Source organism: Sphaerodactylus townsendi, linkage group LG09, assembly GCF_021028975.2.
Source record: "Sphaerodactylus townsendi isolate TG3544 linkage group LG09, MPM_Stown_v2.3, whole genome shotgun sequence".
In the NCBI taxonomy this organism is placed as follows: domain Eukaryota; kingdom Metazoa; phylum Chordata; class Lepidosauria; order Squamata; family Sphaerodactylidae; genus Sphaerodactylus; species Sphaerodactylus townsendi.
In genome coordinates, this window is record NC_059433.1 from 36952673 (window position 1) to 36968132 (window position 15460).

General features: G+C 43.9%; 1 protein-coding gene across 2 annotated transcripts; it reads left to right on the forward strand.

Annotated features, from left to right (window-relative positions):
* The first annotated feature begins 394 nt into the window (after positions 1-394).
* On the forward strand, positions 395-6547 carry DSEL (dermatan sulfate epimerase like). 2 transcript variants are annotated; one of them, XM_048508228.1, is made up of 2 exons: positions 395-1233; positions 1838-6547. In XM_048508228.1, the coding sequence occupies exon 2, from the start codon at positions 2716-2718 to the stop codon at positions 6376-6378; it is 3663 nt and encodes a 1220-aa protein (XP_048364185.1). In that variant the 5' UTR covers positions 395-1233; positions 1838-2715; the 3' UTR covers positions 6379-6547. The 2 variants fall into 2 exon arrangements, with proteins under 2 accessions (XP_048364185.1, XP_048364186.1); XM_048508229.1 differs by having other exon boundaries at positions 395-791.
* Positions 6548-15460: the final 8913 nt, after the last annotated feature.

Below are 15460 nucleotides of genomic sequence, written 5' to 3' on the forward strand. Positions count from 1 at the left end.
AGTTTTGCTGAAAGCCATTTGATGCTATGCAGTTTCTCCAGTGCAAACCCATTGAAAACAGCCATACCCCAAAACTCTTGTTCGTCTCTGAGATGCTACTGAACCCAAATCTAACTGTTCTACCACAGATCAACATGGTTACCCTCTAAAATAAATTTTATTAAATTGCTATTTGGTGGCTGCACGTGGATACACATGCTTTGTAACAGGAAATCTTTCAATTAAACTAAGTGCCTCCTACCCCTGTTGCGCCTATCTTAAAAAGAGTGCACTACCCCGCCCCACCAGAACCTTTACTGCTATGTCCCCTTCCCTTTTCTGCGTGCGGCTTTGAAGAGTTGAGTTCAGGGCAGAATGAGGGCGTCGGCTTCACCGTCTTGCGAAGGGCATGTGCAGAGTTTTGCACATGCTCAGTTGTGTGCTTGGGGAGGGGGGGTGAGCTGAGTGGAGAAAGAAGCTCAGCAGGCGCTGCGAAGCGGAGCTGAAAATGAGCAGCCTCCTGCGATTGCAAAGACAGCAAGACCCGCCTTAGCTCCGCCTGGCTTGAGCGAGCTGCTGCTGCTGCGCGTCTCCGGTCGGCATCCTCCTGGCCGTCTGGCTCCGTCGATGTCGCGTTGCCCAGCGGAGGAGCTACTGAGCCGGTCGCCGGAGCCGAGCGGTAGACACGGGGGTCCCCGGCCCAAGGAGGGAAGCATGGCTCAGACTCTCCCGGAGAGACCTCCTCGACTTCCCGCAAAGTCTGCTCCACGGGCAGCCGCGTCTGGGTCGCCTCGACGGAAGGCAAGTTCTTGGTAGGAGTCGGGGGAATCCGGAAAGGGGGGGGGGGGAGTCCCAAATCCTTCCTCTGTTCGATTTTGTCTGCATCACCACCCGGGGCTTTATTCACACCGTCCGGCGCTCTTCCCCTGTCCTGAGACTCGACAAGGCTAATGCGGGACAGCCCGGACTTTGAGAGTGAATCGTATGTCAAATCGGGATGTTATTCGCGAAATCAAGGAGACAAGACCGATCAGAGCCTCTGTCCAGGTTGGAGGATCTCGCCTTCGGATTGGCTGCTGAAGTTTTGTGTGTTTCATAAATATGGATGGGCTGAAAAAGCCTGAGCAAATTTGCAAGGGGGAGAGATGGAGACCCTCTTGGTGCTAGAAAACGGCAGTGCGAACAGCTGGTTCCCTTCCACCCCATAGGCATCAGGCCAGTTGTGATGCGACTTCCAAAAGTTGACTCCTTAAGGTAGGTAGAAATGTATATTCCGATCTCTTTTGTTTGAACCAAGCACGAAGGGAAGAGCACTTGGGAAGCCCTGGATGGCCGACATCCTGTTGGCAGTGACTTTTAAATATGTTCAGCTATTGACAAAAGAAAACTTGTTCTAAGTTCTTCCTCGGCTCGGAGGCCATAATTAGCCCATAGCGCCCTCTAGTGATTGGCAAGCAAGTCGGATTAGGTTTCACATCACAGGTGAAAAGAATGTGGCTATCGAAGTCATCAAATTCAGGCTATCAGAAACAAATAGGTAGTCTTTATAAAGCATACAGATGGAAAAGGTAATGGATATTTCCATCATTCAGATTTGTTAGCTTGATATTTGGATAGAACAGTAAGGTGTCAAATTGCTTTCTAAAGGTAAAATGCATCTAAAGGTACCGTTAAAAAATAGTGCGATGTGGTTGTTTGCCGAAGGCTATTTTAGCACTAATTTCTGAGAGCCCCCAATTCAAAATAGTGGGAAAATACAAGGAATTTGTTTTTATTATGTTCAAGGGCAAATTGTGATGCTGATGCATTTGGTGAACAAACTTTTAAGACCCTCCTTTTCTCTTTTCTGGGCCTGCAGATAGTAATCATACTTTGGGGACATGAGTGAAGGACGCGTTCCATTTTCCCCCCGAACGAGATCAACGTGCAAAGCGGAAGACTTCAGAAGCAGCTGTTGATTTTTTAATTTGGCTGATGGGGAGAAGAATGGAGCTAATTGAAACCCCTGTCAAGAGGTGGTCTCTGCAGGACCGTGAAGATAATGAAAGATGACATGAATGCCCCTAGTGTGGTATGTGATAATCAATCTGAGCAAATCTTCCATAAATGGAGGTGAGCAAGTGCGAGAATTACGGCAGCTTTGCCAAGACTGGCTGATAAATGAGGCTATCGGTTGATTTTGTCTTCTCCGTCCAAAATGAAGAACAAACTTCCTTATGCAGCAGGAGAAAATGGGATGGAGAGACAATCAGAATTTCATAGTTCTATACAAAGTTTTGTTGTTCTCTAATTCCTTATAATATTTTTCTAGACATTTAAAGTGATTTGTGTCTCCCCCACCTGGAATATCTAAATGTTAAAAAAAATGAATGCATCTTGGTCACACTTCACTGTTTGAGTGACTTCCTTGGGACACCAAATTACTCATTAGCCTAGCACAAATGGAATGCTGTGCAGCAGTTTTCTTTTTCAGCTTTGTTGTTTATTTTTTCGTGCATTTGCCTGGTCTCAACACATAGCACCTTCAGTTAAACATTTTTCTGGGCCATACCCAAAGACCTCAACAGTTGAGACTGGCACGTGCATCTCATGGCATAAACGTTCTTCCTCTTTTTTCTGTCAAAGCTTTCAAGAATACTTCCCCCACACACTGGTAGTTCAATGCACGTTTGAAGTTTGAGCTGTGTGTTTTTCAAAGAGGTGTACGCCTGAAGGGAGGAAACTGCCTAATGGATCATGGCTATAATGTTTACAGGACCTTCCTTATTTCTAGCAGTGGTGATGTTGGCCCTCTCTACTGTTGAAGAGTCTGCAAGCAATTACTCAGACTGGGTGACTTTTGCGGAGAACATGGATCAGTATGAAGAGCAAAAATTGGAGGCTTTCAGGACTAGCGAGAAAATGAAAAAAGCGGTTAGCCACCCAAGCTTGTATTTTAATGCTGATGAGATCCCAGCACTGAGGCAGAAATCACGCACGAGCCACCTTCACCTTTTTAGGACAATCCGAAGTGCGGTGTCAGTGATGCTGTCCAGTCCATCCTACTACCTCCCGCCACCCAAGCATGCTGATTTTGCTGCCAAGTGGAATGAGATCTACGGAAACAATCTGCCTCCCCTAGCATTGTATTGTGTCCTGTGCCCAGAAGACAAAGCTGCCTTTGATTTTGTTGTCGAATATATGGACCGAATGGCTGGATACAAAGACTGGCTGGTGGAGAATGCCCCAGGGGATGAAGTTCCACTTGGGCACTCTTTGACTGGCTTTGCCACAGCTTTTGATTTCTTACATGCCTCACTGGATGAGGTCAGAAGACAAAAATATTTTGCCAAGATATGGGCCGTGAGCGAGGAATTGTATGAATATTCCAAAGTACGTGCTTGGGGCAAGCAACTTCTCCATAATCACCAAGCCACTAATATGCTAGCATTGCTCATTGGGGCCCTGGTAACAGAAGGGGGCATTGAGTCCCAAGCCAATATTTGGAAGCATGCTGTGGTGGATGTGATGGAGAAAACCTTGTTTCTACTTAATCATATTGTCGACGGCTCTTTGGATGAAGGTGTGGCTTATGGTAGTTATACAGCTAAATCAATAACCCAATATATTTTTCTGGCCCAGCGCCATTTTGGAATGAATAATCTTGAAAACAACTGGCTCAAAATGCACTTTTGGTTTTATTATGCTACACTTTTACCTGGCTTTCAGAGGACTGTAGGTATAGCTGATTCTAATTATAATTGGTTTTATGGCCCTGAAAGCCAGCTGGTTTTTCTTGATAAGTTTGTGTTGAAGAATGGAATGGGCAATTGGCTTGCACAGCAAATTAGAAAGCACCGACCCAAGGATGGGCCAATGGTGCCATCCACTGCCCAGAGGTGGAGTACCCTTCATACAGAATACCTGTGGTATGATCCAGGACTCACTCCCCACCCTCCACCTGACTATGGCAATGCTAAAATGCATGTATTCCCTAACTGGGGGGTTGTTACATATGGAGCAGGGTTGCCAAATACTCAGACAAACACTTTTGTTTCTTTTAAATCAGGAAAGCTGGGTGGCCGTGCTGTCTATGACATAGTCCATTTTCAACCATATTCCTGGGTTGATGGGTGGAGAAGCTTCAACCCAGGGCATGAACATCCAGACCAAAATTCTTTTACTTTTGCACCCAATGGGCAGGTTTTTGTATCTGAAGCCCTCTATGGTCCCAAGCTTAGCCACCTGAATAATGTCCTGGTGTTTGCTCCATCTCCTACTAGTCAGTGCAACCAACCATGGGAGGGTCAGCTTGGAGAATGCACTCAGTGGCTTAAGTGGACTGGAGATGAAACTGGAGATTCAGGTGGTGAAATCATTACAGCTTCTCAGCACGATGAAATGATGTTTGTGAGTGGGGAGGCTGCATCTGCATACTCCTCTGCAATGAAACTGAAAAGTGTGTACCGATGTCTGCTTCTACTAAATCCTCAGATGTTACTTGTAGTGGACCACATTGAAAAGGAAGAGAACTCTCCCATCAACTCCATCAGTGCCTTTTTTCACAACCTTGACATTGATTTTAAATATGTACCGTATAAATTTATGAACAAATATAATGGAGCCATGATGGATGTGTGGGATGCTCACTATAAAATGTTTTGGCTTGACCATCATGGAAATAGCCCTGTTGCTAGGATACAAGAGGCAGAGCAGGCAGCTGAGTTCAAAAAGAGGTGGACGCAGTTTGTAAATGTCACTTTTGCGACAAAAAGCACCATTGCAAGAATTGCTTACCTGTTCTATGGGCCTTATGTCAATATTTCTAGCTGTAAGTTTATAGAGGATGCCCAATCAGGGTTTCAGATGGCTCTAAATGTCAACAATACAGAAATGATTTTCTCTGTTGTAACAGACTATCTAAATCTGAGAACAAGATTCAGTTATTTAGGATTTGGTGGCTATGCCAAGGTAATCACTCAAGGAAAAGTTACTAGATTTGGCCTAGGCACTGAGGTAGTAGAAAAGCAGGCCCCAGCTATTAGAACTGTTTTCCCATTTGGATTTAAAGTGAACATAGTAGTGGGGCTGGTTTTGGGGATTAGCTTGGCCATATTGGCTTTTCAGTGGCGGTTCTACATTTCCTTCAGCAAATTTTTGCGTTGGATTCTGATCCTGGTAATCACACTGTGGTTTGTTGAACTGGTAGATGTGTGGACTTCTTGTACACAACCAATCTGTGCAAAATGGAGCAGCGATTTGCCAAGCACCAAACCTAGCACAGGAAAGGAACAACGACACCCTCTCAGCTTGCCTGATGTTATCATCACATCTCTTCCTAGTTCAGGTGCAGAAATTCTGAAGCAATTGTTTTTCAACAGCAGCGACTTTGTTTACATCAGGATTCCTACAGGATACCTTGATATCCCTGAGACTGAATATGAAATTGACTCCTTCGTAGATTCCTGTGAATGGAAGGCTTCTGATGTTCAGAGTGGTCGTTTTCATCTTCTCCAGGGTTGGTTGCAGTCTCTTGTCAAAGACACAAAACTTCATTTGCAAAATATTAATTTACACGAAACCAGCAGAAATAATAAGTTAATTCAGCATTCTACTGCCAGTAAAGACAAGAAAAGGAGACCCAGGAAGAGAGATTCTATAGTGGAGCAAAGAAACCGGTTGAGAGGCAGCTCAGACAAAGATGCTGAATACATTAAGGAACTGAGGAGACACCTTGCTTTCTATCCCAATGCACGGCCTGTGCTTAGTTTAAGCAGTGGGAGCTGGACATTAAAGCTTCCCTTTTTTCAAGAAATCATTGGTCCTTCACTGAGAGCACTCTATGTAATACGGGACCCTCGGGCATGGATTTACTCAATGTTGTATAAAAGCCAGCCTAGCCTTTACTCCTTGAGGAAGGTCCCTCAGCATTTAGCTAGGCTGTTTAAAGCAGAAGGCAGGAAAGACAAGTGCAGTCTAAATTCAGGCTATGCCTTTGAATATGAGTCACTGAGGGAAGAACTCTCTGATTCAAATTCAAATGCAGTTTCTGTGATGTCTCATTTGTGGTTGGCCAACACAGCAGCAGCCCTGAGAATCAATGGGGATTTGTTGACAGCAAATTATCTCCTCCTCAAGTTTGAAGACATTGTGGGCTTCCCCCAGAAGACAGCCGAAACCATCTATACCTTTCTGGGCATCCCTCTGTCTCCTGCCAGCTTGAACCAAATATTATTTGCCACTTCGACCAATCTCTTCTACCTTCCTTATGAAGGAGAAGTGTCCCCAGCAAGTATCCATGCTTGGCAACACAATATGCCTCGCGAGGAAATTAGTCAGGTTGAGGACATTTGCTCAACCCTAATGGACCACTTAGGATATCCAAAGTTTACTGATTTAAATGCTGCAGGTCAGCCGTAGTTTGCACTAAGGATCCCCAGGCTCTTCAGTTTGTAGAAAACAATCAGAAAAGCTGGTTTATTCTTGTAAAATGTCTGTACAGTCTGTTACACCTGCAGAGAGAGATTATTTTAAATGAAAAGAGATATTTGGTCTAGTCGTCAGTTTTTGCTTTGCTTTCCCTCTTTCCAGAGGTGGGATCCAGCAGGTTCTCACAGGTTCCCGAGAGTAGGTTACTAATTATTTATGTGTGCCGAGAGGGGGTTACTAATTGGTGATTTTGCCACTTGATTTTTGCCTTAGTGATGCTCTTCCTCTCAGCAGTAGCGCGCAGAACTTGAAGCAGTCTAGAATGAGGTGCACTGGCGTGTGTGGCAGCCTGTGCCTGCGTGCATTCGTTTCTTGCCCAAATACCAGCACAGCAGCTGCGTCCTTGCCACAGCCCTGCCCAGGAATGCCCCACCCACAGAATGTCCGGCCACACCCCCATCATGCCCCGCCCAGCCCCATTGGCGCTATGCCACAGTTTGAATCCCACCACCATGGGAACCTGTTACTAAAATTTTTGGATCCCACCACTGCTTCAGCATATATAATTCTGTTTTTTAATGTCATTTTTTTCTGTAAACCAGTGTGGTATAGTATTTACAGTACAATCTGGAAGGCCCATCTTTGTCACAGACCCTTTATTAGGCATTTGTTATAAACACTAAACAATCTGGAATGTTACATAGTTAACACAGATATACATATCAGAAAGTGCACTGATAAATGTTCATAAACTTAATTAAAATGGAGATAAAATTATTTATGATCACTCACAACAAACCCAGGGATCCTTATAGTGGCTAGGAAATACCTAGCAGTATGATTGCTAATGTAAGGATTCCAGTCAGTTAAAAGGTATGAAACCAGCCACTCATATGGGTAACCATGAAATTTATGTAAGAGGTGGCTAATTATAGAATTCCTCAACTTAGTATAAAAGCTACAATATAACAAAACATGAGGCAAATATTCAGGAACCTCAGTTCTGCACAAACAATATCTCTCCTGATGAGAAATTCAAAAAGGATTGCTGAAGGTAGAATGCTGGTAATTATGAAAGCTCAACAGATTTGTAGAGCTATTAGGTGGAATGAATAGGGAGCATGAGCCCCATAAACTAACACTCTGTAACAGGAAAACATGTTCTATTTGCTAGAGTGCAAAAATAGTCTATCACGATCCATCCATCTCTGGCACAGCAATGTGAAGACCTGTTTTTTCCCTGACATAAGGAGTGAGTCAAATGGAATGCCAATTGAATTAATTTTCTGCAAAACCATGAAAATCACTGATTTAAGTAGGAGCCTAATAATGTAGTATGCACATAGCTGGGATGATCAGATTAAAAATGAATTTAAAAGTCTGTATGCAGGTTCTAATTTCCAAAAGGCCCATCCCTATTTCCAAACACATGGTTGCATATCCAACACAGTTTGGGACACCCAGGATAAAGTACATAAAGATAGTTTGAACCTTCTCCATGGATTGATTGACTGAACTGACCCAAATGGGAACACCATACAATAGCTAGGTTATCGATTTAGCTTTAAATACATGAATGACTGCGGAGATATGTTGCCCACCATGAACATAAAATAAATATATCACAGACATACTGCAATTGATCGAGTCAAATATATATTTTCATGTAGTCAAACAGCTGTTATTATATCAAAAGATTCGAGATACCCATGTTCAAATATCCACTCTAACATGGAAACTTGCTGGGTGTCTGGGCACTTTCTTGATATAACCTCCCTTTTGAAATTATGATGATACAATGGAAAATGATCTTATGAACTTTTTTAGGCCCCCATTTCTAAGAGAAGTGAGGCATGGCTATCTAAATTTAATCCCACAATTTGAATCAAGGTTTGTTTTTATAAGTTTTTGTACTGTAATAATCTTTTGATAGAATATTTGGCAGATAAAATTAGGAGTCAGAAGCAGATATCACTCCCTTTCAACTGTGCTTCAAATTGCCACACACTCCACAAAAATGTCTGAGTAAATCACAAAGATGTGCACTGCAGAAGACGCTCAAGATAATTGCACTAAAAAGTCATATAATAATAGCAAATGTAGTGTTAAACTTTTTCTGTATACTTTCATCCCTAAACAGCAACAATTTGAAACTTCCTTTTAAAGAGCGAATGTCACCAGGTAATGAGCAGGATTTTGCAATTAGGGATGTGCACCTTTTTAAAAACAATTTTTGAGTTTGGCTTTAAAAGGAAAAAAAAAAGTTTTTAAAGTTAAAAAAAAAAGCCCTAATACCCATACTGGCTTTTTTCAGCTTTTTTTTTTTTAACTTTTTGGATTTTTTTTAAGCTGAACAATTCCAAGCAGCACTGCTGAATTCTCTGCCACCTCTGAAGTACAAGGAGGCTTTAGAGATGTCAGGGAATGCTGAATGCATGGATTGGCTGAACCAAGTCTGGCATTCAGTTTCCTCCCTCACCACCTCCAAGTTCAAGTGGGTTTCAGACATGATTGGGAAAAGCTGATTGCCAGACTTGTCTCAGCTGAGACTAACATTTCAGTTCTCCTGCTACCTCCAAACTCTAAGCAGGCTTCAGAGGTGATGCAGGAGAACTGAATTTGGGGATCAGTTGAGCCATTTGGGCGGTATAATCAATCAATCAATCAATCAATCAATCAATCAATCAATCAATCAATCAATCAATCAATCAATCAATCAATCAATCAATCAATCAATCAAATAAATAAATGTATAACAGGTTGTAGTTGGGTTAAAGGAACTCGCTTTCCTGTTTTCTCATTCACATGCATCTGTGCAGACAGTGATTGTAACCCACAGAAACAATCTGGGTTGCTGTTGTGCCTTTGCATAGAGATGCATCTATTTTTTGTAATTGCTTTCCACACACGTGTAGCTATTCAGGCATGCACAAATGAACCCTTACAGCCATACTGATGTCCCACCATATGATCAGTTGCACCTGCATAGCTACACAGATGCAATCCACAAAAGAAAAAAAAGGACAAGGAAGGGAAATAAAGGGCCTCCTCCCTGGCAGTTCGCTTGTGAGCAGCTGTAAATCACTTGTTAATCAATATTTAAAAAACGGGTTGGGGGAAAATAACATGGGGGGGACTCATTTTGGCAGTGGGATCTGTGCAAAGCATCATACACCTGTGTTTATTGGCCCATGTGGAAGGTAACAGCTTTTTCGGTTTGAGTTTTTCCAGATGCACTGCCCAGCTTACGATCTCCATCTAGTATTCAGGCTGGATGGCCAATAGACCATGTGTGTGTGTCACAATTTTCTTTGTACCATACATCCAGTCAGATAAAGAGTTCTTAGGGAACTTTACAACATGAACACTAAATTATGACATATGAGTTGCTTTTAATAAAGAGAAATACATTGCTGATTTTTTTTAATGGACTAAGATGGCTACCTACTATTTTGGTCTATCCTTATGTGAGGTATTATGCATTACGACAGAACACACATTTGACCTCTCATAGTGTCACAAGATATGGCAAAACAGAGTACAATTACTACTGTGAAGCCAAGCTCATCCTATGTGAGGAATAGTTAGGTAGCCTTCGCAGAAAAAGCAGGAACAAACACCTTTAAAGGTGTGTTCATTAACTTGGAAACCAGTAAATCACAAATAAATTCAATGTAATGATTCTCCCCTAATTTCCAATGGCAATTGTTGGAGGACAAGAAAACTCTGGTCCTTTCCGCACGGGCCGTATACAGCGCCCTGCGGATGGCAAAAACGCCATCCCTAGGGAGCTGTTCGCATGGGGGCACAGCTGCTTCACAGCCACGCTGCCCTTGCTCCTCCCCAGTGGCACAAAGCCACCATTTTCCCACCTCGCTCCCCAAGCGAGGTTTTTGGAAAACGGCATGCGAACAGCAACGGCTGGAAGGCGCCATCCCTCCCCACTTTCCTGATCGACTTACCTTCCCTGCGATCTTCCGGTGCACCGCCGAGGCCTGGGAACATGCCCCCCTGCCCTGCGAGGCTCGAACGGTCGCGCAGGGAAGCAGGGGGCATGTCCCCTGACAACCTCGGCGACGCGGCAACCGGAGGCGGTCGCAAGGGAAGATATAATCGATCGGTAACGGCGCACTCCATGGCGCCGTCTTCCCTGTCGTTCCCAGGACCGTTTGTGCTAACAGTCCTGGGGGTTGGGTCGGTGTCATGTACGCCAACCCAACCCCCAGCGTGGCTGTGCGGAAGCAGCCTCTGATAGAAATGTGAAGCCCAAAAGCCAGTATTTTTCAGAAGTACATGCCTTTGGAGTTGGCTTATTCACATGTCACCAAAAGAGAACATTTATTGTGCTTCTTTTGTTTAATAAATCAGCTGTGAGTGGGAAGGAACTTTCTTTGACATATTCCCCTTTCTGGTTGTACAAATCACCCAGAAATTCTCTTTATTGCTTATCAATGTGTGAAGTAAAACTATTGTGGAGGTGGACCATTTAAAAGCATTTGAGAAATGTAGAACATTGTATTCTGAATAATTTTAAGGATAATTTATACATGCAGTGTTTTTAAGAAGAAAAGAAAGAAAGAATGAGATATTTTGGGGGGGAGTCAAGCCTCAAAACCTTGTGTACACAACCTAGGAGAATCACAGCATGAGGCTTTGAAGCAATGTAGCATCGAATCCTTGGAGAATTTTAAAAACCCAGAATGATTTTAAAATGGTGGCCAGGAATCATTTTGAGGGCTGAGTCAGAGGTGGGATTCTCTTACTAAGAGTCTCTTACTGATACCACCCAGGTTTTGTGAAGTTTGGTCCAGGGGGTCCAAAGCTATGGACTCTCAAAGGGGGTGCCCCCATCCTCCATTGTTTCCAATGGGAGCTAATGGAAGATGGGGCTATATCCTTGAGGGTCCATAACATTGGACACCCTGAACAAAACTTCACCAAACCAGGAATGTATTATCAGGAGAGTCTCTTATTGATACCACCCAGGTTTTGTGAAGATTGGTCCAGGGAATCCAAAGCTATGGTCTCCCAAAGGGGGTGCCCCATCCCCCATTGTTTCCAATGGGAGCTAATAGAAGATGGGGGCTGCACCTTTGAGGGTCCATAACTTTGGACCCCCTGAACCAAAATTCACCAAACCTGGGTGGTACCATTAGGAGAGTCTCCTAAAGATACACTGAAGGTTTGTGCTTCTAGCTTAACAATTGCACCCCTGACAGCAGGCACCCCCCAAATTTCCCGAGATTCTCCTTTTAAATCCACCCCCTTCGGCATGGATTTAAAGGGAGAATCTGATGTCCTCAGTTTAGAAGGAGAAGAAGAGTTTGGATTTATATCCCCCTTTCTATCCTGAAGCAGACTCAAAGGAGCTTACAATCTTCTTGCCCTTCCTCCCTCACAACAAACATCCTGAGAGGTGGGTGGGGCTGAGAGAGCTCCGAAAAGTTGTGACTAGCCCAAGGTCACCCAGCTGGCATGTGTGGGAGTGCACAGGCTAATCTGAATTCCCCAGATAAGCCTCCACAGCTCAAGAGGCAGAGCAGGGAATCAAACCCGATTCCTCCAGATTAGAATGCACCTGCTCTTAACCATTACGCCACATTGAAAGTGATGCTGTTTCAGGGTGGGGATAATCCACCCCCAAACAGCATCACTTTCAATGTTGTTTAGCTGGGGACCCCAGATTCTCCCTTTAAGGAGAATTTAAAAGGAGAATTTGGGCTCTATAGTTTAAACACCATTGAAAGTGATGCTGTTTGGGGGTGGATTCCATATCACAGCAGCTGCTACTTGGTCCAAACTCATATTTTACACCAGGCTCCATTTTCCCTTATGCCTCTGCCCAGAGGGGAGGGCAGAAGGAACTGATGGCTGCCAGCTGGGAGGCCAGCTGGTGGGGGGCAGGGCAGGGCAGGGGAGTCTGTTTTTATAAGCACTAGGTCAGGGGTGGGGCTTAGGGGGGCATGGGCATGGCCTTGGAGCAGGTGGGGGTGTGGCCCCACCCCCAACTCCCCATAAAAAATCTATACCTGCGTCCTTGGTGAGAAGCATTTACATAAATTCTCTTGGGGAAAATGAGCAAATTGATGGTTTAAGTTGACCACATAGAGTGGCTGTTATGTACACAATTAGGGATTTGTGGTTTTGGATTAATCCTTTCTCCAAGAGAACAGAACAATACTCCAGTATCCTGTCTGTATGATTTGAGATAATAGTAAGAAATAGTTATCAACCACTGTCCACTATTAGCACCTATCAGGTTGAGTAATCCCTATACTACAAAATTTTATTACCAAATATTTTATTTTACTGCACTGATCATTAGCAGCCCCTCATAACATAATATTATTGTAAAATAAAATTACTATGCAACGTCAACTGTGTGAATAACATAGAATACTTAATGTGCTGTTATTCACTGTGTGGAAATATTTCATGTAGCATATTTTTAACTGCTGCTTGATCTTCTTCAGTGCTGATCTATTAGAGGACATTTATGCTATCCTGTAAAATTGCATGGAAGTTTTATCTAGTCACTGTAGTGAATTACATTCCGTTCTAAGAGAACAGCTGTGGATTCAGATATGAAAAGGTGCCTGCTGGTACCTCAAGTCTGGTTGACAATCGGTGATGCAAAGCTGTTAACATAATTGAGTTACCTCTATTACTGCAGTGCTTGAGAGCCTGTCAACATATCTCCCATAAACCCCTCTTACCAGGGGCTTAGATGAAAGCCATAAAAGCAGTTCCCAATGGAAAGTAATATAAAAATTGAAAAGGTATGGGGAAATTATTTTGAAGAGTGCTGTGTTTATGAGGGATCCATTCCTTGATTCTTGTCAGAATTACTGAAGGCCCTATGTGTGTACACATTTCAATGTACAAGGCCAATGTTTATAAAGTTATCAAACCAAGCAAAACTGTCACTAAGGGAACAGTTCTAAGCAGCTGTACTCAGAATCCTATTCACATCTATTCAATGGGATTGATGCTAAGGAAAGCAGTTTTAGGATTGCACTGTAAGTTTGTTTGTTGTTCGGATGGTCATTACCAGAAAATCAGCCTAAACAAGCAACATCCATCTCTTTACTAACTCCAAATATTGATTACTCTGCTCCAGGGAGGGGCCAAAGGCCACGTCAAAGCTTCATATAGGCTCCTGGCCACCCCTCCTGCTGATGTCATGATGCCAGGCTAGAGCCATGATGCTGACACCCATAGTGGGCATGGGCACTGCCTGCCTTCTGCCTTCTAAGGGGAGGCATGGTGGGGCCTCTTTACAGAGCCCATCCCCGGCAGCAATGGTGGGCCCCGCTGATTCAGGGCCACTCTTTCTACCTGCACAGATTAACCACTGGGTGGGGAAAGGTTTAGTAAACCAAAATCACCAGCCTAATTTATGTGGGTTTGACTAAAGCCAGCAAGGTGTAATGGTTAAGAGTCATGGACTCTACTCTGGAGAACTAGGTTTGATTCCCCACTCCTCCACATGAGCAGTGAACTCTTGTCTGATGAACTGGATTTGTTTTCCCACTTCTACACATGGAACCTATGGGGTAACCTTAAGATAGTCACATTTCTTCCAAACCCTCCCAGCTCCACCTACCTCATAAGGTGTCTGTTGTGGGGAGAGGAAAGGAAAGGTGTTTGTAAGCCACCTCAAGTCTCTTTATAGGAAAGGAAGGCAGGGTATAAATCCAAACTCTTCCTCCTTTATTTTCCAAAGATGGACTTAGGCCTGTTCCACATGGGCCAAAAACAGCACCCCGGGAATGGTAAAAACATTGTTCCAGGGGAACACTTCACATGGCTGCTGCCTCTGCAACAAGGCTTTCCCCCCACAAACTGGTGAAGGAACACTGTTTTTGAAACTCGCTCAATGAGCAAGTTTTTTTTTCAAAAACAGTGTTTTGCATCCTGTGCTGAGTGAATGGCACCAGATGGGAGGAGCTGCTTTTAGGTGCATCCTTTTTTCCAAACTTACCTTCTCTTCCCTACACAGTTCTGCAGGGACAAGGGGACACACCTCCTGCCTCCTGACCCCCAGGGATGTGTCACCTTGTCCCTGCAGAACTGTGCAGGGAAGAGAAGAGAAGTTGAAAAAATGAAATGGAGGCAACTCCATGTGGAGGTACCTCTATGAGCCATGGCAGCTCCGGGGCTGCCCACACAGAAGCATGTGAATGGCCCCTGGGCTGCACCCATTTATTCATTTATACTGGTGCACAGCAGCTTCCCTGGCACATGTGGAATGGGCCTCAGTTAGCCCCCTTATCCCTTGAACCCATCTTTCCCCAGGCACTATCTCTGTTCTTTCATGAAGGAGCTGCCTGGATCAGCCACCAAGTCTGAGGTATATAAAAACTCCCAGAAAAAAATTAAAAGGTTTTATTTAAAGATTGCTGTCAAAATAGAAAAAGTTGAAAGGTGCAAAAAGTTGATACTAACTTTTCTCATGAAAAGTGGAGGATTTTACATTTACAGAGATAAGAGATGTGTTTTGCCCCCAAAGCAAGTGCTTTGAATTGTGAAGTTCAAACACACAAAGTATGAATCAGCTGGAGGGGTGAAATGAAATGAAATCAGCTGGAGGGCTGGGAAGCTGAAATGCTCAGCAAAAAGACCAGTGAGATTGTAGGGATCCAAGTCATTGGCAGGAGAAGGATTTATGCACCTTGTGTTTCCTTTTCTCTTTCTAGGCCTTTCCTCTGCCTGGAGAGGCCCTGGTGGCTCCTCTCTGACCAGCCACTTGATCTTTATATGGGTTATCCAGTGGTGGGATTCAAATAATTTAACAACTGGTTCTGGTGGTGGGAATTCAAATAATTTAACAACTGATTGTTTACAAGCACCAATTTAACAACTGGTTCTGCCGAAGTGGTGTGAACCTGCTGAATCCCACCACTGGTTATGCCCAACCAAGTGCAAGTTCAACAGCCAACCCTGACCTCTCACACAATAGTTATCTCATACCATCTGCCTATGGTTGCCTGGCTGGAGTGGGGGGAATATGGGGGTGGGCACAATCACTAATTCTACATCACTTCCAGGCACAACACAAAAGTAATAAAGT